Source organism: Megalops cyprinoides, chromosome 15, assembly GCF_013368585.1.
Source record: "Megalops cyprinoides isolate fMegCyp1 chromosome 15, fMegCyp1.pri, whole genome shotgun sequence".
NCBI lineage: Eukaryota > Metazoa > Chordata > Actinopteri > Elopiformes > Megalopidae > Megalops > Megalops cyprinoides.
In genome coordinates, this window is record NC_050597.1 from 18,592,991 (window position 1) to 18,620,627 (window position 27,637).

The 27,637-nt window shown below is 43.6% G+C and overlaps 1 protein-coding gene across 1 annotated transcript in view; it reads left to right on the forward strand.

The window, feature by feature from the left end:
- LOC118789995 (adhesion G protein-coupled receptor A3) overlaps positions 1-27,637 on the forward strand; it is a 105,228-nt gene that overhangs the window by 15,220 nt on the left and 62,371 nt on the right. Inside the window, exons 2-8 of the mRNA XM_036546777.1 lie at positions 2,591-2,662; positions 12,426-12,497; positions 13,999-14,070; positions 14,424-14,495; positions 14,627-14,790; positions 19,976-20,189; positions 26,735-26,899. Coding sequence (XP_036402670.1) covers positions 2,591-2,662; positions 12,426-12,497; positions 13,999-14,070; positions 14,424-14,495; positions 14,627-14,790; positions 19,976-20,189; positions 26,735-26,899 — 831 coding nt within the window. The remainder of the gene's footprint in view (positions 1-2,590; positions 2,663-12,425; positions 12,498-13,998; positions 14,071-14,423; positions 14,496-14,626; positions 14,791-19,975; positions 20,190-26,734; positions 26,900-27,637) is intronic.

The following is a 27,637-nucleotide window of genomic DNA, read 5'->3' on the forward strand; positions in this document are numbered from 1 at the left end:
CTGGTTCATGTGTATTACAAAGTGTGCAGAGACTACATTCTCCTATATGTTTTTTATATATTTTTATTAGAGGTGCATTGTAGAGGTGCATTGTTGCTCTCTGTGTCTCAGGTCTCTGCTCACCTCAGGAGTATTGGCATTTTTCCGGTATTTAGTAGGTTAATTATTTCATTTCATGCTTTAACATTGCTGTGATAATCACAAAATCATTTGACATCAGCATACAGTGATCATCAGTTTGACTGAGCTGACCATGTGTGCAGGTGTGTGTGTGTGTGTGTGTGTGTTGCCCACTCTCACTCGCTGTAGCGCACACTTCAAATCCAGTGAGACTAGCTTTGATCCCCACTGCTCTTTGTCCCGTGGTGCTAATGACGGGGGGCCTTGAATACAGCCAAGGACAGAAGGATGGAATTCTTGGGGACACTTGGCTGCCAAGGAGACCCGTTCATTTATCCCAGCTCAAACACTAATGGCAAGTTTTATCATTACATCTCATTTGTAGTTTGGGATCAAATATTTGACCCCCATTTACAGGTTATTGGTTTTATGTGTGGCTTTTTAATATCCTTTTGATGACGTCATCAGGAATTGTTTTTGGTGAGAGCCCGTTCCTCTATGACATCATGCCATCTCAAGACTGAACACCATTTGTAAATTCTTTCTGTTTTGTCCCGGCGGATGGTGGCTGGTTTCTCCCTGGCGGCAGTAAATGGATCAGAGGAAGTGGGCAGAGATGAAAGAGTGATTCTTCTTTTCTGTCATTTGTTTCTGGAGCTAAAAAAGAGAGAGGAGCTCCACTGCCATGGGCTTCTGAGGGTTCAGGTCTTATTAGCACGAGAGTGGCGAAGCCTCAGATCACCGATCAGTTAAGCTTTCAAATCTCTTTAGAGACACCGCTGAAACGCCAGGAATTGCACATTAGAAGGTCTGACTCGAATGTGCGCACTAAATTATCACCTCAGAACACTGCACTTCTTACACTATGGAATCTTTCTTGATCATTTCTGGTCAATAGTCGCAAAATACACCAGGTATAACATTATGTGGCGTCATCAGGTGATAGACATGTATGTACCTTTATATATGTGTTTGTATGTGTGTATTTGTATGTCATTTACTACATGAATGCAGAGCATCAGGCGGGTCCATTAGAATTTCACCATAACCTTCTCGAGTTTGCATTTTGCACAGAAAGCATTATGGGGACACCAGACTTTTTTTCCTGAAGCATTAGTATGTGAGACACACGCCTGCATCTGCAGAGCTTCCCACCTGGCATAGCGGCGACTTGTGACACATCGTAATCAGAGCCCCTCTCAGGTCTCCGCGTCAGTCACAGAAGTGGACGAGTTGACCTTGCTGAAGTGGAGGGAGGGAGGAGCGCTTGTGACCTTGGCTGTCCGCGTGAGCCAGTGGCGTGAACCGGAGCTGCTCCGCTCCGAGCATGTAAAGCAGCCCTGCTCGCGTGCAGAAGGGGCCGAGCTGCTCTCCACTCTGTCAGGGCAGCCCCGGCACAGACAGGATGATGCAACGTCTTGCGAGAGCGATCAATATTTTAGCTGATATGAAATCCAAAAAAAAAAAAAAAAGCCTCGCTCCGGAGCGTGTTTGAAATGATGCGGATCTCAACAGGAGTAACAGTATTAATCACTGAGAGCTCTCTGCTTAGCCTGCCGCATGGCCGGTGCTTCCCTGTTCAAAGTCAGAATAATTTACAGTTGTTTTCCGTCGGGCTGAGGAAATCAATGACAGAACTCTACTGGCTTTCACAACTTTTATGATGTTTCTGATGAGGTTGGGCTGGGTCATAGCAGACATAAGGACGCACAGTAGACACACAAATGTAGTTGTTTTATTTCATGTTGTGTGATGTTCCGAGCTGGTTTTGGCTGCGTCTGTCTCATCTTAGCTGGCTAATGCTGGTCATTGCTGGTTCTATCTTGTACTTGCTCATCCTGTCTGGTTTGGCTGGACTTGGTAGGCTGTGGTCTGTTCTGTCTAATCTTGGCTTGTCTGCTATCTGTCAAATCTGTATGGTCTTAGCTTGTTCTGGGTAGTTTTTCCTGGTTTAACTGGTCCCATCTGGTCGTGGCAGGTTCTGTCTGATTCTATCTGGCCTTAGCTCGTCCTGCCTAGTCCTGCCCTGACCGGTCTAGGGTGGATCTGTGTAGTCTTTGGTTAGTTAACCAATCCACAGCTTTCTCCTGCACCTGCAGCATTCCAACAAATGAAGGTAGTGTGACAGGAACTGAATCCAAGGCCTGGATTCAAGTCTTTCAATCAAAATCAAAAAAACTTTGACTCAATTACTCTGAGTGCAGGTTAAAACACACTTTGGTGAGTGTAACAAAAAATTAACATGTTATGTTTGTACTGAAAAAATATCACTTTCATTTATCAGAAAGAAAAATGTTGATTGAAACCAGGCTAAACTGTCAGAAAGGCTCCGTGTTGATCAGACCATGACACAGGTTCTACTAAGGTTTTAACCACAAAGTCATTTGCGTACCTTTTTATTTAGAAATATGTGGATATGGAAATATTCCCTTAAAATGCTCAGAATCTATTTCCATCCCTCTCTCCACAGGATTCTCAGCAACAACAAGATATCCTTGCTGAAAAATGGTTCGTTCTTGGGCCTTTCGTCCCTGGAGAGGCTGTGAGTAATTGATCTTTTTTTCCATTGAGTGATCTTCCTTTTCTTTCATTCTGCAGCTACCCACACAATCCCTATAGTTTGCATAAAATCAGTTACAGCCCTTCTTACAAGGAAAATAATTCTACATTATAAAACATCGGGGAAGGTAGAGGAAGGAATCCAGATGAGCTGAGGTGCCAAACAGTGATTGTTTCATTCAGAAGATGTGTGTCCGGTCATCTTTGATGAGAAGGACATATGGGTAATTTGATTTTGCCCCAGGAGAAGAGTTCATTATTTACTCATCTGCGTCTTCTTCTTAACTGGCCGCTTATTTGCTTTCTTCTGTGTGTCAATTACACTTTGAATTGTGGTCTGCAGTCTAAGCATATTCCTTAAAGGTGTCTGCAGCCTGTTTGATCATAGGACCATTGTTCGATGAAAGTCTCTTCTTTTGCCAGTGAAAGCTCATTACTGTTAATGCACCATGTGCGTACGCAGCTGTGAGTTCAGTAAATCAGATGTAGAGCAGGCTTTCACAGTTGCCACAGCATGATTGATTTGTTTTAACATTTTTAATGAGATATTACTACACCCTGTGGGTTGGATCCCGTGTGCTTGTAAGTTTGTGATTTAGCTCCAAATGCTTAGCTCCTCTTATTCCTCTGCAGCATAGGCCAGGATTGAGGCTGATCCATACCGCAGATTCATGGATAAGCTTCTTTAGTGCCCTAGTATTAGCATTAAACAAACCTCCCATTCCATTCTACACCTCGCAGTCATTTTAAATGACTCATTTCCATGTTTTTTTCCCTAAATTTTCCTCATTTACAGAACAGCGTGCTAGAAAATCATACCGACCCCAGCGTGCCATTCTGGTACCATCAGATTTTGAATCTCTCCATTTCCTCCACTCAGACTAATTTGTGGAGTAGTGTTCTTGGTGTTTATGTATAGTAAATGACTCCTAAAATAGCATGGCACTTGACCCTAGACTGTGGCTGGATGGCCATACACCTTGTGCTTGCACATCATGCCAGTGGAGTATTTCATCCAGCGACATGTTGGAGCGCAGGCAAAATGCCAGCCGAGGTGCCAGCTGCTGCTTATGGCTGGTGAATTAGCACAGTGTGGTCCGTGTATAGGTCCTGTCGGGTCCCGCTTTGTCTGCATGCCGTATCTCTCTCACCACTGTGTGCCACGCCTATTTCCAATTGTACTGTGTTATTAATCTCTTTGTTAATAGGTTTAGTTAAGGCTTTCTGTATAGTTCACATTATTGTTTTGTGCTTATGTCAGCCTGTGTTGCATGTTTTTAGCAGGTGCATTTGCTTGATTGCTAAGACCGTTTTGGCCAGGTCATCGTTCTAAATGGCAATTTTCTCATTTGACCTCCATTTGACACTTACTGATCAGGTAATTGAAATAAAGAGCCCATACATGATTCTTGTGCCATATTTCAACGCAGTAGTTTCTTGTGACTCCCTGTATACAAAAACCTCAATAGTGAGAGCTTTCTGTACTTGCACTCAGTGTCCTAAAGGTCAGAACTATGGGCAATGCGGAGAAACCACCTCAGAAGCTGAGCAGAAGCTGAAAATGGAAACTTGACATCCAAGCAGTGAGGACACTAGTTGCCACTTAAAGGTTTCATTCAGGAGCGACAAGCTCCAGGAGCTGTCACCAGCAGAAGGTGCACTACGTCCTAGCTCTGCATTGTCACATGGTGACAGAGTGACAATCTTGAATGTCAGAATGTTCTTCTCCAAGTGATGTCACAATCTAGTGCCTCATCCGCAGGTCCCTTTCCCAAAAAAAGAGACACACAAAAAAACAAAAAGACATTAATTTATTATTTTAGAGAAATATTATTCTTCAGGAGGCAATTGAAGAATATAAGATGGAATCCTCAGGAGAATCTTCTCTACGTGGTGGTGCATAGATAATTGAACAAAAAAAGAAGTAGTGCTAAAAAAAAATATCTGAACGAACCAAGGAAATTTTGCATGTGGACCGGAATAAGAAATTACCCAGGGAGTGCGGCGATAATCTGCACTGCGACGGAATCATAAAGGACTGGGAGTGTGGAGGGGAGGGGGGGGTAGGGGTGAGAGGTCAATTGTTATTAATGAAAAAAGGGAACTGTGCATGAGAAAGTTGTTTAAATATGAGCTGTTATTTAAACGTGGTGCCAGAGAGACACACAATCAAGCCTTGCAAATTAAGGTACAATTATGCATTTAAGATCCAGCAGATTTGCTTATACAGTATGTTTTAAAAAGTGCTTTTTTTAACATGGCAGGGCCCAGACAGGCTTTCAGTGTGGTTTTGTTAAACAGGAGAGAATACCACTTTGATCTGAAGGTAGAAATGTTGTTTTTCTGTTCCTGTCCACAGTATTTGATTTTGTAATTAAGGGAGAATTTCTTTTGGCTGCAAAATATGTATTTCACATCTGAGCACAAGGATAAGCGGTGGTTGTATCTGTTTCTGAATTATGAAAAGAAATACTTTTGCAGTGTGTTCTGTGATGCAGTTATAGAGTAGTAACAGGAGGTGAAAGGTTTGACCGCTTGATTTACAGAGCTGTGTTCATGAAACAAAAGAGACGGTTTTCTCTCCCATCTTCATGGCGTTCACATGGAGCCTATTCATCAACACTGTTTTTCACCTAAAAGTTCCATCTTGCCTCAGATTTCCATTTGGCCCGTGATTAAAAAAACAAAATTCTGTGATTTATTCACCCTGGCCATGTGAGCAGAATACCCAAGTAAGTCATCTTCCCTTTATCTGCCTTTTATTTAGAACTGCTTCCAGACATGTGCAGAAAGTCCATGCTTTCTGCAGTTATTATGGCTGGGGGATTCCTTGAAAAAAATAATAAATGACTGATTTGGACGAAAATATGTCTGTGGGATTTGGAAGTATAATATGTGTTTGACCCCCCCCCCCCCCCCCCCCCCCAGCCCCCACCCCTAAATTATTTTTTCTAACTCAAGGAAAAATCATTTGTATGTTCCTACTAAACCCTGTATAGCTCTCTGTAGAAGTAAAGAGACAGAGAAGGAGGGAGAAAGAGAAACAGGGAGGTAGGTCTCTGTTTTTCTGTGCCTCAGTTACATATGTGTTTCAGTTACTCCCAAGTGGAGCTATGATTATATCACAGAGGAAGGATGGTGGGCCAAAAGCTATGCATTGAGTCTAGAAATAATATACATGGAAATCGCTGGCACCTGCACCTGGAACAGTTGATTTAATTGAAGCTCTTTAAATAAAAGGTGACTGAATGTGTATATTCATTTAGCGAGTCATGTTTTCAGTAACAAGACAGATTTTAATGTGGAAACCTGTGTTCTTTTTCCCTTGATTTCAGTTTTTAAATTGAAAAACACAAACAATGAAGGTTGAGGCTTTAGGGACTGAGGTTGGGTGGATGACTTGTCAAATAAAAATTCATTTTTCCAAAATGTGTCACTACTTCACACCCCCCCCCCCCCCCCCATAGACTCCTTTAGTCCTTTAAACCAGAACTTGTGGGGGATGAATCACACACTGCTTTGGAAAATATGTTTAATTGTGTTTTGGATCGGCAGCGAAGTGAGAAAGCGCCGAAAGCACAGTGCGTGCGTTCCTCTCTCCAGTGCACTTCACACCCAAACTGATGGCATGCTGCAGAAGTCATGCACGGCTTTCTCTTCTCAGATAATTTGGAAAGGTAAAGAAATGTTATTGTGACTGTTGTTGAATGTTCAAATGGGTTATTAATCAACAAGTCCTGTCAAAAAGCTAAAAATTATTTATGCCTAGCTGTTGGTTACAAGGCAAAGAATGTTGTTACAATGGTAGTGACACTGTGTCGTCAGTTTACTAACAGCGCTGTGGAGTGTACACACAGGCATGCACAAATTGCTCCATTTGGGTGGCGCAGAAATGTGTCCAAACACAATTGCCAGAAATGACAGTAAAGCCAAGATTGCAATTTCCATCCTGATAGAACTCTTACTATACCTAGTGTAGGAGGGTGATGGGTACTGGCCATACTATGTAGGTCATGGTTTGGAATATCTGGGGTGCAATGGAATTTTTGTACAGTGCAGTAGGCAGTTGCCAACTGAAAGTGTAGAGTCCACTTATCTCCAAATATACTACAAGGGATGTTTGGTAACAAAAATTGGTAACCAAGAGACTTGGGAAAAGCATCTGATGATGAACATTTAATCAACAATGTTAGTAATCAAAATCAGAGCTATGGCTGATGGTCAACAATGACCGGACAGACAAACTGACCTCAGATTGTGACATCAGAACACAACTGAATGCACTTTCCATAGAACACATGACCTTAGGCCTTCCATTTACCTGGAAAGATAGATTGATTGTTTATAAGGCTGAGGGTTTGGTTTTGGCAATTTTGATTTAACTTCCTTGTAAATGGGTTTGATTCGTGTCGCTGTTCCCTGCTATAGTGAAGAGATGTAACTGTAGCTTGCCTTTCGCCTGCTGATGATTACCCTGTCTGTCAGTAATAATCATGCAGCGAAGTCTTTCTGCGCGGCTGTTGGTTTCTGTCAGCTCACCGTTTCTCCCCATTAGCCTGTTCCGCGCCCTCAGCTCTCTGAATGGGAATTCTTTTCCTTTTGTCCTCCTGCACAATGGAGGTCCTGTTATTTCCCATCATTCTCCCCTGGCTGTAGGGGTAACTGGACTGTCCTGCCTTGAGCGGGCCCCACAGACACTTGTTCGGCCCTTGCACTTCCTTGTTGTCACCACATGTGTGTTGGGCCAATAGAGAGTGGATATTAATACTACATCTGTTCCTTCATTGATTGGTTTGGAAGTGTTAATACTGTCTGACCTTGACTGGTAGGGAATCATTACTCCCTCTCCCTGATTGGACAGGAAATTAGATTGGTTGAGAAGTATTAGCACTGTCTCTCCCTGATTGGATAGAAAGTATTAGTACTGTCTCGTCCTGATTGGTTTGGAAGTGTTCCTACTCTCTTCTCTATCTGACTGGAAAGGATTGACAATGTCTCTGACCCTTTGAGGTCAGAATGATAATACTGTGATGATATGATAAATGATAATACTGTGAATTGTGCATGGCTAGATTTTTTTCTCATATTTGGTATGTTCTTGGATGAAGTAAAATCTCTTGGCTTTCTTATACCTTTGTGATGAGTGTCATATCAAATAAAATTTGTGCAACGGATTGATTGAGGTCCTCAGCTGGACTATTTCCCAGCTCTCTTTAAACCACTTGACAGTGTAAGAACTCTGGGGATAGGTTCATTTGGTTTCAATCAAGACTTTCCTTAATCATTTGATGGGGCAGAACAAAAACCTCCAGGACTGCAAGCGCTAAAATATGGAGGAGCGTTAAATTTTTGCCCAGTGCGTCCAACTGAGATTCTGTTTCACGTATTTGTGTATTAGTGCTGATGTGCTGAAATTTACCACAGTGGATAACTTAGATGTTGGAATGGCTGAGAGGTAATTAAGGCCATGCGTTCCTCAAAGGCATTGCTCCTCAAAGGCACACTTTGATTTTAGGAGTGTGTGGTGTGTGTCCCTGGATGGTCCCGCCCAGATCTGAGCTGGCAAAAGATATCTGTTCATCATGTCCTTTTCATTACAGACTTTCATATATTCTGGATCCCTCGTAGGCTTTGAAATCGGTTTCACGGTTTTTATTTGATAAAAAAAGCAAACCGTTGAGGAGCAGAGGACGTTTCAGAAAAAAGCAACAAAAATACAACAAAAATGAAGCGCGCAAATGTTAACTGGGAGCGTTCGTCTGTGATTCACAGTGGTCCAGAGGTTAATATCCCTCTCCAGGGTGTCCAGGCTGCAGCAGTCCTGCAGCACAGGGCAGCTGCCCCCGCATTCTCCTCCGCACATCCCTGCAGCTTGATCAGCCGGCTGTGTGTTTCTCAGGCCTCTTTTCAAAGAAATGTTGTGAGACAGTTTCATTTCCCTGGAGGCCCATGGGAAGGGCACGTGAAAGAGGACCGTTTGCAGTTATTATTTAGAGATAAATCTCTCCATTAGAGCCACGGAGTGAAATGTTTAATACTGTCAGGGTCAACAGAACACAGGCGGAGAGCTAAGTTGTACAGAACAGTAAAACAAGGAATGAGGAGTCACCTCGGTAGCAGCTAAAATATTAGCTGCCCAGTGCGGAGTTTACAGCAGGATTTTACAGGAAGCAGGACCCGGCGAAGCAGCTCCTCACATCAAAAGCTGAGGATGGGGGGGAAGTACGCTCATTTTTTAAACATTCATCTCTGTGAGTTTATCCAGCTGGACTTTTCTGCCCCTGGCAATTAGCTCTCTTTCAGAGGGCTGACGCGCATGTGATTGGTGCTGCTTGTCGACGGCTGGCCCACCCCCAGCCGCACACAGGCCCCGGCCGCCAGGAAACAGGAACACTTTTATTTATTTTACTTCCCCTCCATCCTGCCCGAACGCCGCTCTCTGGTCTTGTCAATCATTTTGGAGAAATGTGGAAAAGTCTTCTCCGTCGCACCGCATTGTGAATGAATGATTGTCTGATTACTATCATTTAAAGTTGCCCTTTTCTTATTCTGTTTCTTTTTCCTACATCTTCTGCGTCTTCCTCTCCTTTTTTTCTTCATATCTGTGGCAGTAGAAGTGTGCTGTGCTTTTTTGTCTGAAACTTCACAGCATGCTCCTGAATATTTGCCATATGTTATGTCACAGGCACATCAAAGTCAACCTCAGATCAACTGCTGGATAAACTCAGGAGAGGACAGCTTTCCCTCCTGGCGGTGCTGTATGTCCAGGCCCATGAAGGGAGTAAAAGAATAAAGTATAAGCTGTGCTTGTGGGGCGAAAGTTTTCACTCTGGCAGTAATGCTGCAGTCAGCTTGTCCGATAGCAGCGTTTTCACCTGCTGTGCTGATCTCCGTCTGCTTCAGCCCGTTTTACAGCTCTCTGTAGCTGGCCCTTAGGACCAGTTAGCAAGATCGCAGCAGGGGAGGTGCTGAGTGTTTAACTTGCACACAGGGAGGGCCTGTGGGGGTTCACTGCTGTTCGTTGACCATTGTGTGTGTGTGTGTGTGTGAGAGTGAGTGAGTGAATAGAGTTGAAGTGATAGTGGTGCAGGTGACCTCTCAACCCAACCTTTACTTCAACTTTCACCTTTCACCTTGTGTTAGCTGAGAACCTACTAAAGACAACTGAAGAAGAGAGAATTCAAAGCAGCTCATCTCTATGTATGCAATTTGTATTGACTGGATAACAGCACTCCAGAAACATGCTTGATCTCTATGTCAAGATATGTTATATGACTCCAGTGGTAATGGCCTTTCTCCTAAATGTTGTATCTGCAAGTCCAAGTGCTAATCAGCGGGTGTGTATGTTTTAATATGTGTGTGTGCGTGTGAATGTGTGTTTGTTTTCAAAAAGACCCAGGTAAAGAGATGTCTTTTTCCTAATGACTGAAGTAATCATGCAGAGAAAGTGTGTTTTAGCCTTGAATCTAACAATTTCACACGAGTTACAGATCATTAAAATCTGACAGCAGTCATCAATCAACCATTAATAACGGTCTCTCCTGAGAGCTATCTGGTCTGCATAGAGCGAATTCTCATTCAATTCATTAAATTCTTCACTGTACTGTACTTGAGATTTATGAGATGGTTACAGTTGCACATAACAACTTGTTATGCAGAATTCGTTTTTTTATTACTGTAGGGCAGTGGTAATGTCACTCGCAATAATGAGGCATCTGGCAATATCCAAACACAGCTATACAGAGGTCTGAGGTTAAGCAGGACTGCACTTGCAGACAGCAACACCAGTTGGTGTGGTTGTTTTACACATAAAGAGGGGCCACGCATGCTTGTTTTTTTAAAAGATCTCAGCGTTTATTTAAAAACCAGAAAGATCACAGTAAATGCGCTTTACTTAATTGACACTCCTAAACGAAGCAGACACCACAGAAGAAAAACTTAACTTATGGCTCGCTGACTCTGAGTAGGGGAGATCATAGATTGTAAGTCGTTGCAGATGTGTTTCGCTTCCAGCTTGAATTGTGCATTCTGAATTACTGCATCTGTGCATCTCAGACCTCAGAAAAACTCTCTGATTCCCGTCACTGGCAGAGGCTTGGAACAAGGGGAAATGGGGATACAATTTCAGGAAGTTTTCGCTGGCTGGAAAGAGCAAAAAACGTTATGAAATGAAACCCATTTTTAGTAACTTGTGACTCCTGAAGAAAGAGAGGCATGTCGTGAGAGAGCCTTACCTAATAATGACACACCCCTGTATATGTTTTGCCTGATACCACATGACACAGTTCAGTAGTACACATGTTCACCATGGCATAACTCTGCACAGCACAGTTCTGTAGGGCAGAGTTCAATAAGGACAGTTCTGACTTTGAGATTTGTGGAAGCATTATGATCAGAAAAAGATTCTGTAATATTGATTGAGTCTCCAATATCATTGAAGTACAATAGACTAAAACAATGGCAAGTATCTCTGTGGTTTAATCATAACACTTAGGAGGAATATCAGATCTGACTGAATGAAACCCCTCCAGAGTCCCAGATTCTACATCTGATGGAAGACATCATTTATAAGCTTGACCTCAGCGTGTGAATGTCACCGTCTTCCCATTGCCATGGTAGATTTTCCAGCCCAGCATGTGTCAGGATCTGCGGGGAGTGCGAGTGTGTTTTCTGGTCCTGAGAGCTGGCAGAGTGATTGTGCGATTCTATCATTAGACCTGGGGGATGTGAGCTCGGCCCCTGCAGGAATAGCAGCGGTGCGGAGTGGCGCTCAGAAAGCCAGCAGCACACTGGAGGATCAGCGCCCTGCGGCAGGAAACCAGGCCACAAGTTTCCTTAAGTATAACAAAGTATGAAAACTCCCGGGTCCTTAGGAGCTCAGGAAGAAACTAATTTCCGAAAATGGTACAAGCGAGCGCCGTTTGGGTGATCTGTGATGGACGCTCTGGAATAGAGAGCAGGAGGGACATGAGGAAGAGATAAACTGAGAAATGTCTCTGCAGCCAGTGAATTAAAGAGCTCCTCCTTATTTCCTGTGGGACTGAGGGCAGCCGGCACATAACTCTGGCAATGTGTCCACAGCGTTGTGGCAGTGTTGTTCTTGGGGTGTTTGCCCTTGTGCTCAGAGAGTTCAGATGGGAAGGTGGTTGCTGTTGTATATGTAAGTGAATATACAACTAGTGCAGATGGATATACAGAAGGATTTTCCCATTGAAAAGGTGGTTTCCTGTACCTGCTCTGAATACAGGGCAGGAAGTGTTCTTCTGTAGTTATGTGTGTGCAACTCCTACAGTGAGCAGGCTGCTGCTCTGGGTGATTTCTGAGGTGATTTTTCACACGCTTCTTTCTTTAGAGTTGTTTTAGAGTTGGCCTCATGTCCACAAGTGGCTAAGTCTTAAAACACATACCTATAGATATGAATCAAAGGCACCTACAAATATATCACACACACAGTGTTGTGTCAGCTGGGGGTAGAGGTTCTTGAACTTGAGTGCAGTTTGAATATCAGCTGGAGCCAGAGCTCTGAGAGGAATTCCTCACTAGTCTGTAATGATGCGCATCACAGAGGCCTTGTGACAGGGAAGTAACTCTCTCCCTCTTCCTCTCTCCTGTGTTCGTCTTTCTCATTCTCTCTCGTCTTCTCTCTCTCTGTCTCTCTCTCTCTCTCTCTCTCTTTCTCTCTCTCTGTCTTGTCTCACTTCTCCCTCCCTCTCTCTCTTTCTCATCTTCCTCTACTCTTCTTTCAGAGATCTGAAGAATAATTTAATTAGCACTATCGAGCCTGGGGCGTTCCGTGGACTGGCATCGCTGCAGAGGCTGTGAGTATGAGCAAATGAGTGTGACTGCTGATGCGTAATGACGGCCTCTCTGCTAGGGCCAAGTAAACCCATGCATCCCCTCGCACACCCCCACATCCACACAAACTCACAGGCCCCACACACATCTCCACGTCCACAGAAAAACCTTCACACTCACACACCCCGCACATACCTCGCACACACCTCCACATCTCTGCTCACCAACACCCCCCACCTCCACATCCCCACACGTCCACACATCCATACTCACACAAAGGAGGAGCTGAAGTCAGAGATGGGTTTATCGGAGCCTGCACTGCCGAACCAATTCTTATGCATTCTGTGATCCTGTAAAAGGGAAATGCTTGTAATTGTGTTGACTGCTCTGGTTTATTAAGGCCTCTCACTGACTACAACAGGTCTTCTTTAGTGTCAGACACACTCCATGGTGCTGTGAAACGTTTAAACGATTTTGTGCCTCTTTTCCCTTTATTGTGAATACAGTCCCCATTGACATTGAATTTATTTTGATATGCACAAGACACAGTCTGAATGAACCCAGTTCATTGCGCCTCATCTCTCATCCTAACGTATGTTATTGCACCTATTAAATTGGAAAACCTTGAATATATTTTAAATGTCAAGAATTATTTGGGGGCACATGTAAGCACACACTATACTGGAGGATACGTTAGGATTGTAGCTAATCCTGTGTTGATGGTCTTTGTATTCAGCCATGTATCAGATAAAGCACACTTGCATAGCCCAAGGCATCACACTTGGGGGCTATATTAAGATCAACAGACAGTTATACACACACACACACACACACACAAATACCACCACCACTGGAAATGCACTTACTTACAAGCACACAGTTATGCATGCATGCACACACAATCACACACACACACACACACACACACACACACACACACATACACACTGGCAGACATACTTGCAGACACACAGTGGAAATGGCTTAACTGCACCTCAATACACAGGATATTTTTTCTGCCTAAGTGTTGCATCCGCTGTTGATTTCCCACACATGTGGCAGGATGGCGGAGCTGCGGATCGCTAATTTAAGGGCTCCCTGACTGGTGATTACCCAGCGCTTCGCTCACTCTCCCACAGCTGCTGCTGGAAAACAGGCTTTAATTAAAGCGGGGAACAGAGCCACCGCCGCGACACCGGGAGGCCCTTTACAATGATAGAAAAACTACCCAGATGTTGGGCCCGAACCAGTGAGTCACACTTACCCATGTGTGCTCCGGGATTCTGGGGAGGGGGGGTGGGGTGAAAGGTGACAGAAGGTCAGTCTACACACTGGATGTCCAAGTAAATAAACAGTGGGTCGTTTTAACTCCCCAGATCTGAGCTCTGAGTCTGACTTCATTAGATCATTATTAGGCACACATGAGCAGCAGGTCCTGTGTACACAAACACACAAACAGGAATTACAGCAGATAGAATCTCTCTCTAAACCTTTAACCAAGATTACTATTTTGTGTATTTCTAGGGATCTCTCCAACAACAGAATTGGCTGCCTCTCTCCTGAAATGTTTTCAGACCTCGGCAATCTTTCCAAATTGTGAGTAGATGAGTATATTTTAAGATCAGTCATCTAAAATATTAACCGTGTGATTCCAAAATGATTTTAACCATCAGAAAGACTGTGTCTGTCTCGTAGAAGGTTGTTTTTGACAGTGTCATTCTCATTTGCAAGGCTGCACCTTCCCTTTAATTGAATGTTGGCCCACCGGTTTCAGTGAGCACCTTCCCTAGCCTTTCTGTCAGTGGTTGCCCCATATTTCGCTACTCAACCCCTTCTATCAGTAGTTGCCCTTCCCTTTTTGTGAGTGCTTACCCCACTCCTTCAGCAAGCACCTGCCCAGCCCTTCCAGTGGGGACCTACCATGCTACCTCAGCCTTGTCTTTTTGCAGGAGTTTATCTGGGAATATCTTCTCTTCTCTGCCAGAGGGACTCTTCGCCTACCTGCCATCACTCCGAGTCCTGTAAGATTTAGACACATGCTTTTCTTATGGATATGTATGCAAGCACACGTATACACACGTACACACACAGACACACGGTGACACCTGTATTGTCTGTGTCATGCTTTCTCCCCCGTTTTGTGTCGCATAAGGTACTTCAGTTCAGAGTCGCTGTACTGTGACTGTCACCTGGAGTGGCTTCTCCGGTGGGCACGGGCAAACTTGGTCCGCATTGGGAATGGGACTCCATGTGCTTACCCCACCCATCTGCATGGCCTGGAGTTCCGGAGCCTGAGGGAGCACCAGCTCAAATGTGGTGAGCTTTCACTGCCTTTTGTGAGTCCTCACTGCTCCGTTTGTGCCCTGTGCGTGTGATCGTGTGTGCCTGTGTGCCTGTGTGCCTGTGTGAGTGAGAGAGAGAGAAAGAGAACTGCTTTCACACATTTTTTTGCAAGGGATTTCCTAATGAGGCCTTTGTGCTTTTTGTCTGATGAGGAAATAGGCATGTTCTTCATTTGTTTTATTTTGTTGCAGTATTTTTGTTCCTTCTTCATGCTATAGAATAAATGCCCATTAAGGAAAACCATATCATAAATATGTATGCAAGTACAGGGGGCCAGCAGTGTGGTAAAGAGCAGGACTTGTAACCGAAAAGTGGCTGGTTTGATTCCCTGTTGGGGCGCTGCTGCTGTTGTACCCTTGGGCAAGGTACTTAACCTACAGTTCCCTCAGTAATATCCAGCTGTATAAATGGTTAACATGTAAAAAAAAAACTGTCAGTTGCTCTGGTTAAGAGTATTTGCTAAATGGCAATAATATAGTAATCAGAGCCTTTTAAGGAAGACGGTAAAACATAATGAAAAAACCTGATCAAGACCAGATTTGTTCTGAATATTACTGCTCTGACAGTATAAACACTGTCTCTGGCCCTGTCTGCACTACCGCCCCATGAATGGCTGTATATCCAATGGAACACTACTGTGGCCAGGTGATAAATCAGAAGAGTTTATGAACCATTTCAATCATGGGCCCAGGCACTGAGGGGTGTGATGCTTGTTACAGCCTATTCAAAAGGCTTTCCTTCTAAATATCAAAAGCTGCAGAGCACATTGATGTGGCTGTATCATAATCTCTTACACTCTGATGAGAGTTGCTCACCAGGAGTGCCTGGAAGAGAACACCACATTCCCACAAGGAGAAACCAAGGGGCGTTCTTGGGCTTTCCAGAAGCTTCCTCAGATTTCCTGGAGAAGACGTGAGCTGCTGGAATCGCATCTTGTGTTTGAGCGTTTCCTTCTCTCGTACTCCCAACTTCCTGTACATGAAGGCAGTAATTCTGTTGAGAGGTTCAGATGAGAAATGTGCATTAGTCAGCAAGAGTGGATCCTTATAGTGTTTTTTTGGTGTGTATGTGGGATTACTCATGGCTGTGTGTGTTTGTGTGTTTTATTATATATTACTACTCAAGGATGAACAGAAAGGCTGTGTAATTCCATACAGTCAGGCCAGAATTCCCATCTAACACAGGGGTGCGTAGATAGTCTTCTCCAGATAAACCTAAGATGGTATCTGCTCATTCTACAACAGGCTTTTGAATGATGCTCTGTCTGTGCTTGCCAGTCAGTCTTTGCTAGACCAATGTAGTGTGAATGTGGTGAACTGGGCCTTTGCAAGGGTCAGTATTCAAAGGCAGAAGCATACAGTAGTGTGTTGTGTGGTAGTGACCTGTCTCCTGAAGGACCATTTCACAGACTACAGTAGGGTCAGAGAACACAGTCAGTCTTGGAGCTTCTCTAGGTCTCTTTGTATTAAGGTCCATCAGTGAGTTTAATCTAATAATTGATTCAATTATTGTATATAAATAAGGGTTTGGCAAGAAACAGAAGTGTCTCAAGCACTTCAGCACCGGGTAACAGATTTATTAGCATTTTTTTAGGCCGAACACCTGGTTTAAGCCATTAGTAGAGCTGGGCATTTATTAAGTTCATGGGGGGGAATGTCCTTACTAAAGGAAGTGAAAGGTATTCAATCTCACAACCCTTAGATCCTGAGTCCAGAGATGTAACCCTTCTTTGAAGGAGGGTTTATTTCAGGGTTCTATCATGTCGTCCCATTGCACATACCAAAATGGACCCATGTTCGAAGGACTCTGAAATACAGCCAGCATGTGATTGATTTAAAGGAAATATATTTCTTTTAATGGGTGATTTTTTAACACTCTGTGTAGCCTTTTACTTAAGGTGAAACCATTCAACAAAGACATGAAGAGATATCGAATACATAAGAGATATTGACCTCTGCCGCAGTGTTTTCACCTCCACATGCAGACTCTGAAAAGGGAGTCATTTGACTCTGGCCCCTTTTTGGAAGAAGATATTATTCTTTTTTGTAAAGAACTAGTGATGAGAAGCAGACGCACAGAGCACATCTTTAAGTCATTATCCTCTTGCTGCGCTGACATAATTCGCCCGGGACGGCTGACATTTGGGTTGAGTCCTGCGAATATTTGTCTTATGTTTTTCAACCCCCACCCCCCCCCCCCCCCCCCCCCCCCCCCCCTTTGAAAAAAAAAACAACAGTCTGTTTCCTTTAAGAATCAGGTGCTTCCTTTAGTGAGGTCAGAAAAGTATCTGCCCTGTTCATCTCATTTGAGCAAACAGGGACTTGCGGTATGGTTTTGACAAATGGAATCTGTGTATAGAAAGAAAGGAAATATAAGAGGACTTTGAAAGCCCCTGTTGGGGTAATGGGGACAGGTCAAGAGGGGAAGGCCGGCAGAATGAACTGAAATGCTATCGAGAAGTGTGAGAGATGTCAGCTTAGTTCTGTTTGTCTGCAGATGCTTGTGCAACTGCTTAACACCTCAGAGCAGATGATGTGCTAGCAGTTTTCAGGCTCTGTAATTCTTTAATAACCTAACAGACCCCTGCGCCCCCTTCCCCTCTCCACCCCGTGTCCTGAAAACTGTGAACAGACGTGCGGACATGTGTCCTCAGCAGAACTGGGCACCCAGTGGCAGATGCCCTGTTTCTAGGCTGCCAGGACACAGGGTCAGTTTGGGTCACTGCTTGAATTGTGACAGTGTGTCCCTGCTGAGTCATCCTTATCTCATGTCACCATGCTGTGTGCACCATACTCACCATTGTTCAGTAATGATACTCAGCAGAGCTTTGAACCCACAAACTTTTGGGTAAATGAACCAGTGGCCAGTAACCAAGGCTAATATACAGTACCTTGCATCAGTGCTGGAGAACTGGGTTAAGTATGTGTATGTGTGTGTGTGTGTGTGTGTTGTCTTTTTTCATTATCATGCATTTGTATTTAATTTTTACTGAGTCATGCAACCAGCAGTGATTCCACCAGATTAAATCTAATATTTAAGCATTTACTGCAGCTTGATTGATCCTAATTTAGGATGTGATAAATTTTGTCAGCCTAATTTGACATAATTTTTTTTGCTACAAAGTGGTCCACCTGTAACAGCATGTGAGTTGAAAGCCCTTTCTTCAGAGCTGGAAACATTGCAGCAACACTGTATAAACTCTGTATAAACATCACTGCTTGGCAACATCAGATTTCCACAAGTGTTAAACTTACATGGGAGCTGAGGTTACACAATAAGGATAATATGGACATAGTGTCAACAAGCTTGTTTTTACTCCCACTGAATATTAGTGCATTCCTCAACATAAGTATCAATACTTGTTATCTCATAGCAGTCAGAGACTGCTCAGTGCCTGTTATTGCTGTGTCGATGGTAGGTAGCTGTTCAGATGTCCTAGATGGCCTAGCTGTAGTGGTAATCAGCTGCACTTCCTGGTCACAAACGCACACGAGCAGATAAGAAGGAATCAGAACCGTTGTTGTGGGAATCATCAGTTCTCCTGTACAGATGCTGGTAGAGCTTTTGAGTATTCCCAGTCACTGTAATACATAGTGAAATAATGGTTATGGAATGGACAGAATTTAGTGATATGGCATAGAAAATGTACATTAAAACAGTGGCGCACTGAAACATATTTCTATTGTGCATTAAGCCACCACAGAGATCACATGTGCTTGTCCCTCACTGTACAGCCTTACTAGGCTTTTATTCCTGGATGGCCAGCAGATTCCCCAATTTTACATTGCGCTCTGGGATTGAAATCACCAGAAGAAATAATATGATGCTTTGTCTTTTTTTTTCAACGCAAGTTCATTTTTAGAGCAAGGGTATATAGTTACAACAGTCATCACTTTGTAATAAAACCTCATTTAATTTTTCCATTTTTTCAGTTAATTTTTACATTTGCGCCACGATTGTCTGACACCTTTAGCTGATTTGTGAGCATGAAGTCTTGGCTGAAAATCTGTGAATCCATCTGGCAAACCCTGACGGGGTGGAGGGGTGAAATAGGGAGGGGGGAAAGGGTTCATGCTAGTAATTTAAAGTGTCATACAGCCATTCCACCGTACATTCGGGGTGGAAACATAAACACCTCCTACCCAAACACTCTCCGAATGTTTAGCAAATGTGGGGAGGTCATAAAAGAGGTATTCCTACGCAGCAATCGCAATGACATCACTCTCCCTGTAGACCATCGGAATGGCCATCTATTCTCATTAACTCTGACTCCTCATTCTCTCTAAATCCACCACTGGCTTCAGTTTCCACTAGTGGGGGAGACCAGGGTAAATACAGATATGAAATAATGCCGTGTTCAATTGTTTTTTTCTATGTTTTTTTTCCGAAAGGTCTGTCTGAGGTCTTCAAACTTTCAAGATTGTTTAAAAAATGAATAGTTTTTATCTGAGCAATAAAAGGTCATTTGAGTCTTAAATGTCTCTTCTGAATGTTAGTGCAATTGCAGTAATCCATATTTAACTGTTGTTTGCAGTGTAATTTAAATTTAGCTGACCTTGTAGCTAAAATATGATTTGGGCTTACCTGAATACATTTCCTTTGTAGAGTAAGATATTTCCCAGGATAATTGACTACTGTAACACCCTTTTTATCTACTGGATGTATGGTATCAAAGCCTTGAAAACGGGGGCTACAGTACCTTCTGTCCTGTCATTTTGTCATGATACTTTTCATATATTTAGATTCGGCAGGAGCACATGTGCACAGGGCAAGATATGGCAGGCTGTCACCATCATCACAATTATTATTTTTTTATGCTCACATCAAGGTGTCATACTATGTTCAGGGTTTAACCATTTGGGCGAAAATTTAGTTGGTTCAATTTTAAGACTGAGAGACTAAATAATTCCATTTTAAAAAGTCAAGCTGTGAGGGTGTGACTGCCGAACAAGTATTTGACACCATTTGAAGAACAACATTTAGGTTTCATCACACAGCTAGCTCACTGAAGCAGGGAGTTTGGTAGAATTGCACAGTCCAATCCCCAGAGGCTTTTGGTGGAGGCCCTAGGACAGGACAACCAAACCCAGCTGGAGCACAGATCCCGTCCTCCTGAGAGGAGTCCCCCAGTGAATCCTGTCCCTCTCTGTGCTTCCAGCAGGACCTCTGGAGCTGCCCCTGTTTCAGCTGATCCCGTCCCAGAGGCAGGTGGTGTTCCGGGGGGACCGGCTCCCCCTGCAGTGCACTGCCTCTTACCTGGACCCGTCCATCAGCCTGCAGTGGAGCCACAATGGTCACATCGTGAGCACACAGGAGGAGAGCGGGGTGCTGGTGGAAGACAGCATCATCCACGACTGCTGCCTGGTCACCAGGTAACGACAGTAATACACACTCATTCATAGTAGTGAATGCGGGAGCACACTGACAAACAGAAACAGGCATACAGTACATACATTCATACACACTCACACACGGACAGACACTTTCTCCTGTAGTGCCAGTCAAAAGTTTGGACACACCTACTCATAGGAGGGTTTTCCTTTATTTTTACTATTTTCCACATTCTAGAATAACAGTAAAGACATCAAAACTATGAAATAACACAAATGGAATTATGCAGTGACCAAAAAGTGTTAAACAAATCAAAAATACCTTATATAGTAGCCAAAAAAGTAGCCAAAAAATGTTTTTAAAATTATTTTTTTGGAAAGAAATTCATACATAGGCATCAACTTCACTACTTACATTTATTTAAGAAACAAATTTTGAGCATTTAAGCATAAGTCTTCAGAACAACATGTCTTTGCATGTTTCCCATTATCTTAATCAGGTGTATCCAAACCTTTCATTGGTACCGTACGTATCTACACAAACTACAGTGTGTTGTAATGAGGGTCCCATCCGTCAGTAGGGTTCTGCAGCGAAACAGTTGTATTGGCTACGTGCCATGGCCTCCAGTCAGTGCCCCCTTCTGTGGCTTTAATGAGTGCTCTATAAATTGGGCCTGTGTGCTCACTGATCACATGATAATGGGACCAGATGTTACGCTTTAATTACAGTGATAATGTGCGTGGGAGGGGTTTCAGTTTGCATGTCCTCTCCCACCGTTCGTCCCTGCCTGCCGCTGCTGATTTCCCGGCACCGGGTTCGGACGGCAAGATGGGCGCCCGTGGATTAGCTGACCCGGGACTCGGACGGAGCCGTGCCCTGCGTGAGAATCAGTGGAGCACTGGCAGAAAGACGTTCCCCTGTGTCAGCAGCCTGGAGTGCCTCTGCTGTGGCTCGTGCAGCGGGAGGCAATGCCCGCTTCATCTGCCGCCCACCTTGTGGAGGGAAGCAGCCGGCGTTCCTGCTTCACCGGGAACACACGCATTTTCCCTTTTGCGATGTGGACCTTGGCTATTTAGTCATGTTGTTACTCGCTATATAACTTGCGGTGAAAGATATATGACAAACACGGCTGTCAGCTGCTAGCTAGCGGTGAGGACGTCACGCTCGGCGAGCGTTTGATTTGTCGCCTGTAAAAACGATAAGTTTGCTGAAACGATCCTGACTTAGCAGTTGCAGTACAGTATTCAGCTCCAGATCATTAACAGTTGCTACACTGAAGAAAGAACAAACAATCACAATGGAATAAATGACTACTTTTCCCCCTTAAACTTGGGTAAACAGTATCATGGGCACATCAGTACATGAGCACACTGGCGTTACAGTGTTCTGTGTGGTGCAGACTTCTAATCCTGGAGGTAGCAGGAGCCCTGCTGATCCAGTCTGCCTTATTTCAGCCTGTCGGCTCATCCGCAAAGACATGGGCCATTTGTCACAGTAAGTCAAGCCCTCCGTCCAGAACTTTATGTGCACAGAGTACGCACAGCCTGCATTAAATTGTGCTGCAAAACTTCATTTCAGCCTGATGGAAATATCTCCCAGGTGGAATCAGATGGATTTCATCAAATCCAGAGTCTGATTATGTCTTGCAATTAGTAGCTGCTTTCCTTGTATACACAAACTGAATTTTTGTCTCAGTAAAAATGTATATTGTAATATTGTTCTTGGCAATGGGCTTTTCCCCCCCTGAGAGAAACACAGAGGACTGTGCTCATTTGCAAGCGCAGAAGGGCGAGTGAATAAACTCTCCTGCCAAGGAAAACATGGCTGCTCTCGGCGTAGGCCCCACTCTGCCCCCTGGTCCTCTCTGGGTCATAAACAAGTGTGAGAACTGCGGAGACAGTACAAGGTTCCGTCTCAAAGATGACGGGAACTCCAGAAGCTCCCTGTGCTCTTGCTTACAGAAAGTTAGGGACTCGGACTACCCCAAACCTGCCTCTGGTCTTCTGCCAGTGCAAATGCCAGCTCCCAGAACTCCAGTCTGAGAAGAAACATGAGCTAGACATGATGGAGGAGTTTGATTTTATTCACCATCATGGCTACACTGCTACCCCTTGCCATTAAGGCTGTTCATGACATGAGGAGAGCACACTTAGGACATTGTTTCAAATTTATTTTGTCCCAACATATCTCTAAAGGTTGAGACCATGTTAAACTATACAGAGTCTTAGGTTTTTTCAGTTTTCCAGTCCTCTGTGTAGATGGTGTAGCTGAAGGCAGAAGAAAGCTCATTACTCCAGGGGACTGTAGACACTGATACTGGGCAGAGCTGTGTGTAACTAAGACCACAGTCATCTTTACTCTCTGGCCCATATCACGCAGTGTACATCTCAGGCTTCCTGTGTGTATCTCATTTTTCTGTGTGTATGTGCAAATTCATGGGCTCATACATACTGTGTGTGTGTGTGCGTGTGTGCGTGTGTGTGTGTGTGTGTGTGTGTGTGAGAGAGAGAGAGAGAGAGAATTTGTGCTTGACTATGTATGTATGTGTGTGTGGGCTATGAGTGAGGTATAAAAACCTTTGTATTTCCATATTTGATTCTGAAATCAAGCCAAAACTAATGAAAAGTGAGATCTAATTGTGTGGCTCTTTGTAGCTGGGCCCCTGCTGAGTAATGGCACTGTGCTAAAGACACAGTGAACGATGGAGAGACAGAGAGAGGGAGAGAGCGTGAATCTGACTCCATTAATCAAAGCCTTTAAAGCCTGCAGCCGTCGTCTTCTTCCAAGGTGTCTCTTAATCCTCCACATTTTTAATCTGCCTAATCTTTCACAAAAGAAGAGAACAAAGTTTCTCCGTCTATCCTCCATCCCTCTCTCTCTCTCTCTTTCTGTATCCCCTCACACAGCTTTTCACTGTGTTTAACTGACACAGGTCACCATGGAAACTGGATTTAATTGGCTTATTACTTCCTTGTGCATAAGATCACAGTTACACTGACAAATGAGCCATGCATCACGTCAGGTATACTTGAGAATGTAGCATCAGCTGTCCAAAGAGAGAGAGGCAGAGAGGTCAAGAAAAGAAGAGTTCATCCCTGCATGTGCAATTACAGGAGAAAAAAAAAACAATTAACTGAAAAAAAAAACAGATGAAGAAAGAAAAAGATGGACAAAGATGGTCAGAAATGAGGGGACAGAAAAGGATTGACAGAGACAGTGATTGAGGAACAGAGATGGAGAGTGACTAAAAAACTTAAATGAGAAATGCAGAGAGACAGATCTTGTCTCCCAGCAATCACTGCAAGCCTGTGTCCTGGTGCTGTCTGTAGGGAGGTTTTGCCTCTCTGTCTGTGTTCTCCGGAGGGTCCAGTTCCACACGGGACTTGGAGCAGGAGCAGGGTGGATTAAAACCGGTGGATTAAAGGTGGTGATTATCACTCGCTGGACGCATTGGTAGCCACACCACAAAGAATTCCTTGAATTAAAAACAGCAGATGCGTTTTGGGAGAGTTATCTCCTCTGGAAGAGTGGGGGGATGGTGGGGAGTGGAAGATCTTTTATTTATACTGATATTGCTCTGTAAAGCTCTCAGGCCAAGGCCACTCTGCACCCAGATTTAGCCCAGTCTATTAAAGCGTTATCATCCCTGCCCAAGGGCTGTGAACTGCTGCAGCAATTTGTGTGTGTTACCCTGTGAAGGACACACACACACACACACACACACACACACACAAAGAGAGGCACACACTCTCACACAAACACAAAAACACAGACACACGAACACACATAAAATGCAAGAATAGAATGAAATCCAGTAAGCCATATACTTATGGAGGAACCCGGCCTGGGCCTCTATGACAGCGTGCATGAACCCGGTTTTAAAGTTTACAGCTTTGCAAGCAGCATTATGTAAACAACTCATTAAACATCGTGGCAAGAGTGTAACAGCCCTAATGATTCCTTTGGGAAGCGTTTACGCAGACAGTGTTACAATACAACAGTGTTAATGGGAATTTAGGTCATGGCTCTCTGTTCCCCTCTCTCTCCTCCCTCCAACAGCTTCTTGCTGTCGTCACTTTTGTCATCGGTTATTAATCTACATCATGTCAGCGCGGGAGGACATCTTAGGGGCGGAGCTGAGGGATGGAGTTCAGAAAGTGAAGGGTGTGTGTGTGTGTGTGTGTGTGTGTGTGTGTGTGGTAAGGGGGGAGGCGGCTCCAGCCATCCCACTCAAGGCTTGTTTGCTCACAGGAGCATAAACCATCTCTACGAAGCCTATTTGTTTGGATTCCAGTTTTATAGAGCGTCCTTCAGAGAGTCAGCGCTGCCTGTCTTCCCACAAACGGAGTCTCCATAAACGCTTCGATCGCCTGTAACCCCTTGATCACACAGTAAAAGTAACACATTTGCATGGTCACGTAGCGCCCTGAATTTACAACTAATGTAATATTCCTGTTCATTACTCCTAATTTCAGAGAGTACAGGAGGAAACACACACAGCTTCCCACTGTGAGTGGAAGTTAAAATGATGGTAATACTATAATCTGTTTCTAATAAGTTCTGAAAAAAGGGAGACATCCGACTTCTATTATTTTTTTTTCATCTATTTTGACTTGGACAGCAGTCTTCGGACTTCAGCGAGCCCAATATTGGTTTAAGTTCAGAAAGCTGCTATTTTGGGCCTGCCTGAGAGTTGATATAGCACTTTGTGGTCTGTCTGTTCGAGCAGAGGCCGATCGCGGGGAGTGCTCTGTTATTTCTCCACTGTGGTTTGGTGTAAGAGTGGGCACCAGTGCGGCTGCAGGGCTTTAAAGGCTGGCGGGTGCTGTGACTGCATTAACCCCGGAAGCTCTGTCAGCAGGGGGATGTTTCTCTCGGGCACTGTGAAATTTTGTGCATGTGCTGCACAGAGCCAGGGTGTTAACGTCAGGTGGAGAGCCAGATGTATGAAGTATGCAGTTGTATGTGCATGAGACTTGAATAGAAGGTGTTGTTTGCACTTTGCAGGGAGGCACTGATACGCTGGTGTGGCGTATACAGCAGAGTGTTTGATGCTTATACTACAGATTATATGGCAATTATGGTTTGGCAGGTGCACATAAGAAAAGGGCTGCAGCTCTGGTTCTGGAGGGCTGTGGCTCTCCGGGGGTTTTATTTCGCTTTTTTCGGTTCTAGCCTGTCAGCAGGCTGGGCTTGCACTAAGATCCAGGACTGTGTGGGGAACATGAGGTGTGCTTTGTATGGACCAAAATGACTCACCAACTAACTCCTCTCCTAAACATCCCATCTTTCATGCTGCATGACCACCTCGCCCGGGTGTGTGCAAATCTCTGCAGTCAAATACGTGTTTTATTCAGTCAGCCATCTAAATTTGATACAGGGCACTTTGTAAAGTCAATGCAATGCCCATGAGCTCTTAACTAGATTCAGAGAGGTTGAAATGTAACTGAATAATTTCTGTTGTAATGAATATATTTAAGCTCTTACTAGCTGCAATAATGTCAATGTCAATGAATAATTCGGAATCCGCAATGATAGGCAGTTATTTATTATGAGTTATTTAGTGCTGACAATTATGCAAAATATATATGACCTTTGCATGTCTTTGTATGACCTTTGCTAATTATTTTTGACCTTTGTTATGCATGTTGTTGTAGGTTTATTTCACAAAGAAAATTTACTGTAAAGCACCTGTGTGAGGCCACTCAGATACAAGAAATAGAAATTATGAAGAACATTTCCCCTCTGAGTAAAAAATATGGAAGCTAACTTCTTTAGTTCCCAACAGCAGGTGGAGAGCAAGCCTCAGCACAACATAGCAACTAGTTGGCTTTACTTTGATAGATTTAAGTGCTGTGAATTTTCTGTCACTTGTAATTTGAATGTCAAGTAAACCGTGTGAATGTGAAGTGCTGTGATTTAAAGTAGAATTAGCTGTTTTTGAAACTACAGCTGGGGTTTTGTGTTTCATGACAACTCTGCTGAGCAGAGGCGTGAAGAAAAACAATACTGTTGAGATTATTCACTCAGTTCAAATGGAAATAATGATATTACAGAAGTCAAGCTCCATTATTAATTAAGCAGTGAGATTTTGTGTGCTTGCATGTGTGCGTGCGTGCTTGTGTGCATGCGTGCGAGTGTGCATGTCTGCGATTTGCATTCCTCTGAGCCTTATTCAGTTCCAGAGGTGCTCTGTATCCAGTGGAAGCATATTTTGATTCAATATACACATAAATGGTAAGCTCCAAATTTTAGTAACTATTTCCTGCTTTTAACTTGCCATTAGGGGGGCCATTTTGAAATTATAGTGTGATATTGTGTGACTGATGACATCACTACTCACCTTGTTCTGCATGGGCAGAACATACGCACTTGCGCACACGCTGTGTTGCACAGCTTTACAGTAACTCTTTGGTCAAGCAAGAAAATTGGTCATTGTTTTTCTTCTTGTACATATTGGAACCATTTACTGTTGTTTCAAATGTAAATGAGCCTTTTATCGTCAACAAAAAAACAGTAAGAATGGTAAGAATGAATGCTCTGATATTACAATCAGTCACAGACTCTACCATGCCTCTATTTCCAGTGAACTCATCCTCTCCAACATTGATGTTGGTGTGTCGGGCAACTGGGCGTGTCTGGTGACCAGTTCCCGTGGAAACAGTTCACGAAGCATGGAGATTGTAGTGCTGGAGACGTCTGCTCCCTATTGCCCTGCTGAGCGGGTCACCAACAACAAGGGAGACTTCAGGTGGGTGTGAAAGACAGAAAAGTGATTTCAGGTGGGCTGTACAACAGTACAGGCAACTTAAGCTGGGTCACCAGGGCTTACATCTACTCATGCACTGCTTAAAATATATTCCTTATGTTTTAGATGTCATATTTTAAGATATTGCTATTCTACAAGGCCTCTGCATTCTACTCTGGATCAAGCCTGCATTGCACGATTTCTGTCCCATCTCCTTTTCTTAAGTCATATTCTGAGCATCACATAACTCAGAATGTACCTTTTTTTACTTTGTGCATTGTCTACTGTGTATTTTGTTACATCTTTTTATCCTACAGTCAATAGATGCTAAATCCACGGTTGTAATACAACAAACTAGTGGACTACTGCCAGTTTTAACAGAGCCCTGGAAATAGACAGAAAAACTGTCCTGTCATCAGCACTGTCCGTTGACAATGTCTGCAGTTTTTCAGAGGATGTGTTTTGTTTTTTTTTTTGTTAATCGGGTTACTTTTATGGAAATATACAAATGAACTCCATATATGATTTTTATGTACAATGGAGGAAGGAAAGTTAAAAATATAAACTTTTGCAAATGCCATTTTTAAACGTGTTCACCTAAATGATGTTGTTCTTACACACTGTTGAGTCTGATGCTCTGTTGTTGTTTTTTCTGCCCATCATTTTATTTCACATAGTTTTTGTACGGGGCAGTATTCATCCTGTACTTCTCAACCAACTTCCTGCAGATTCAGCAAATTG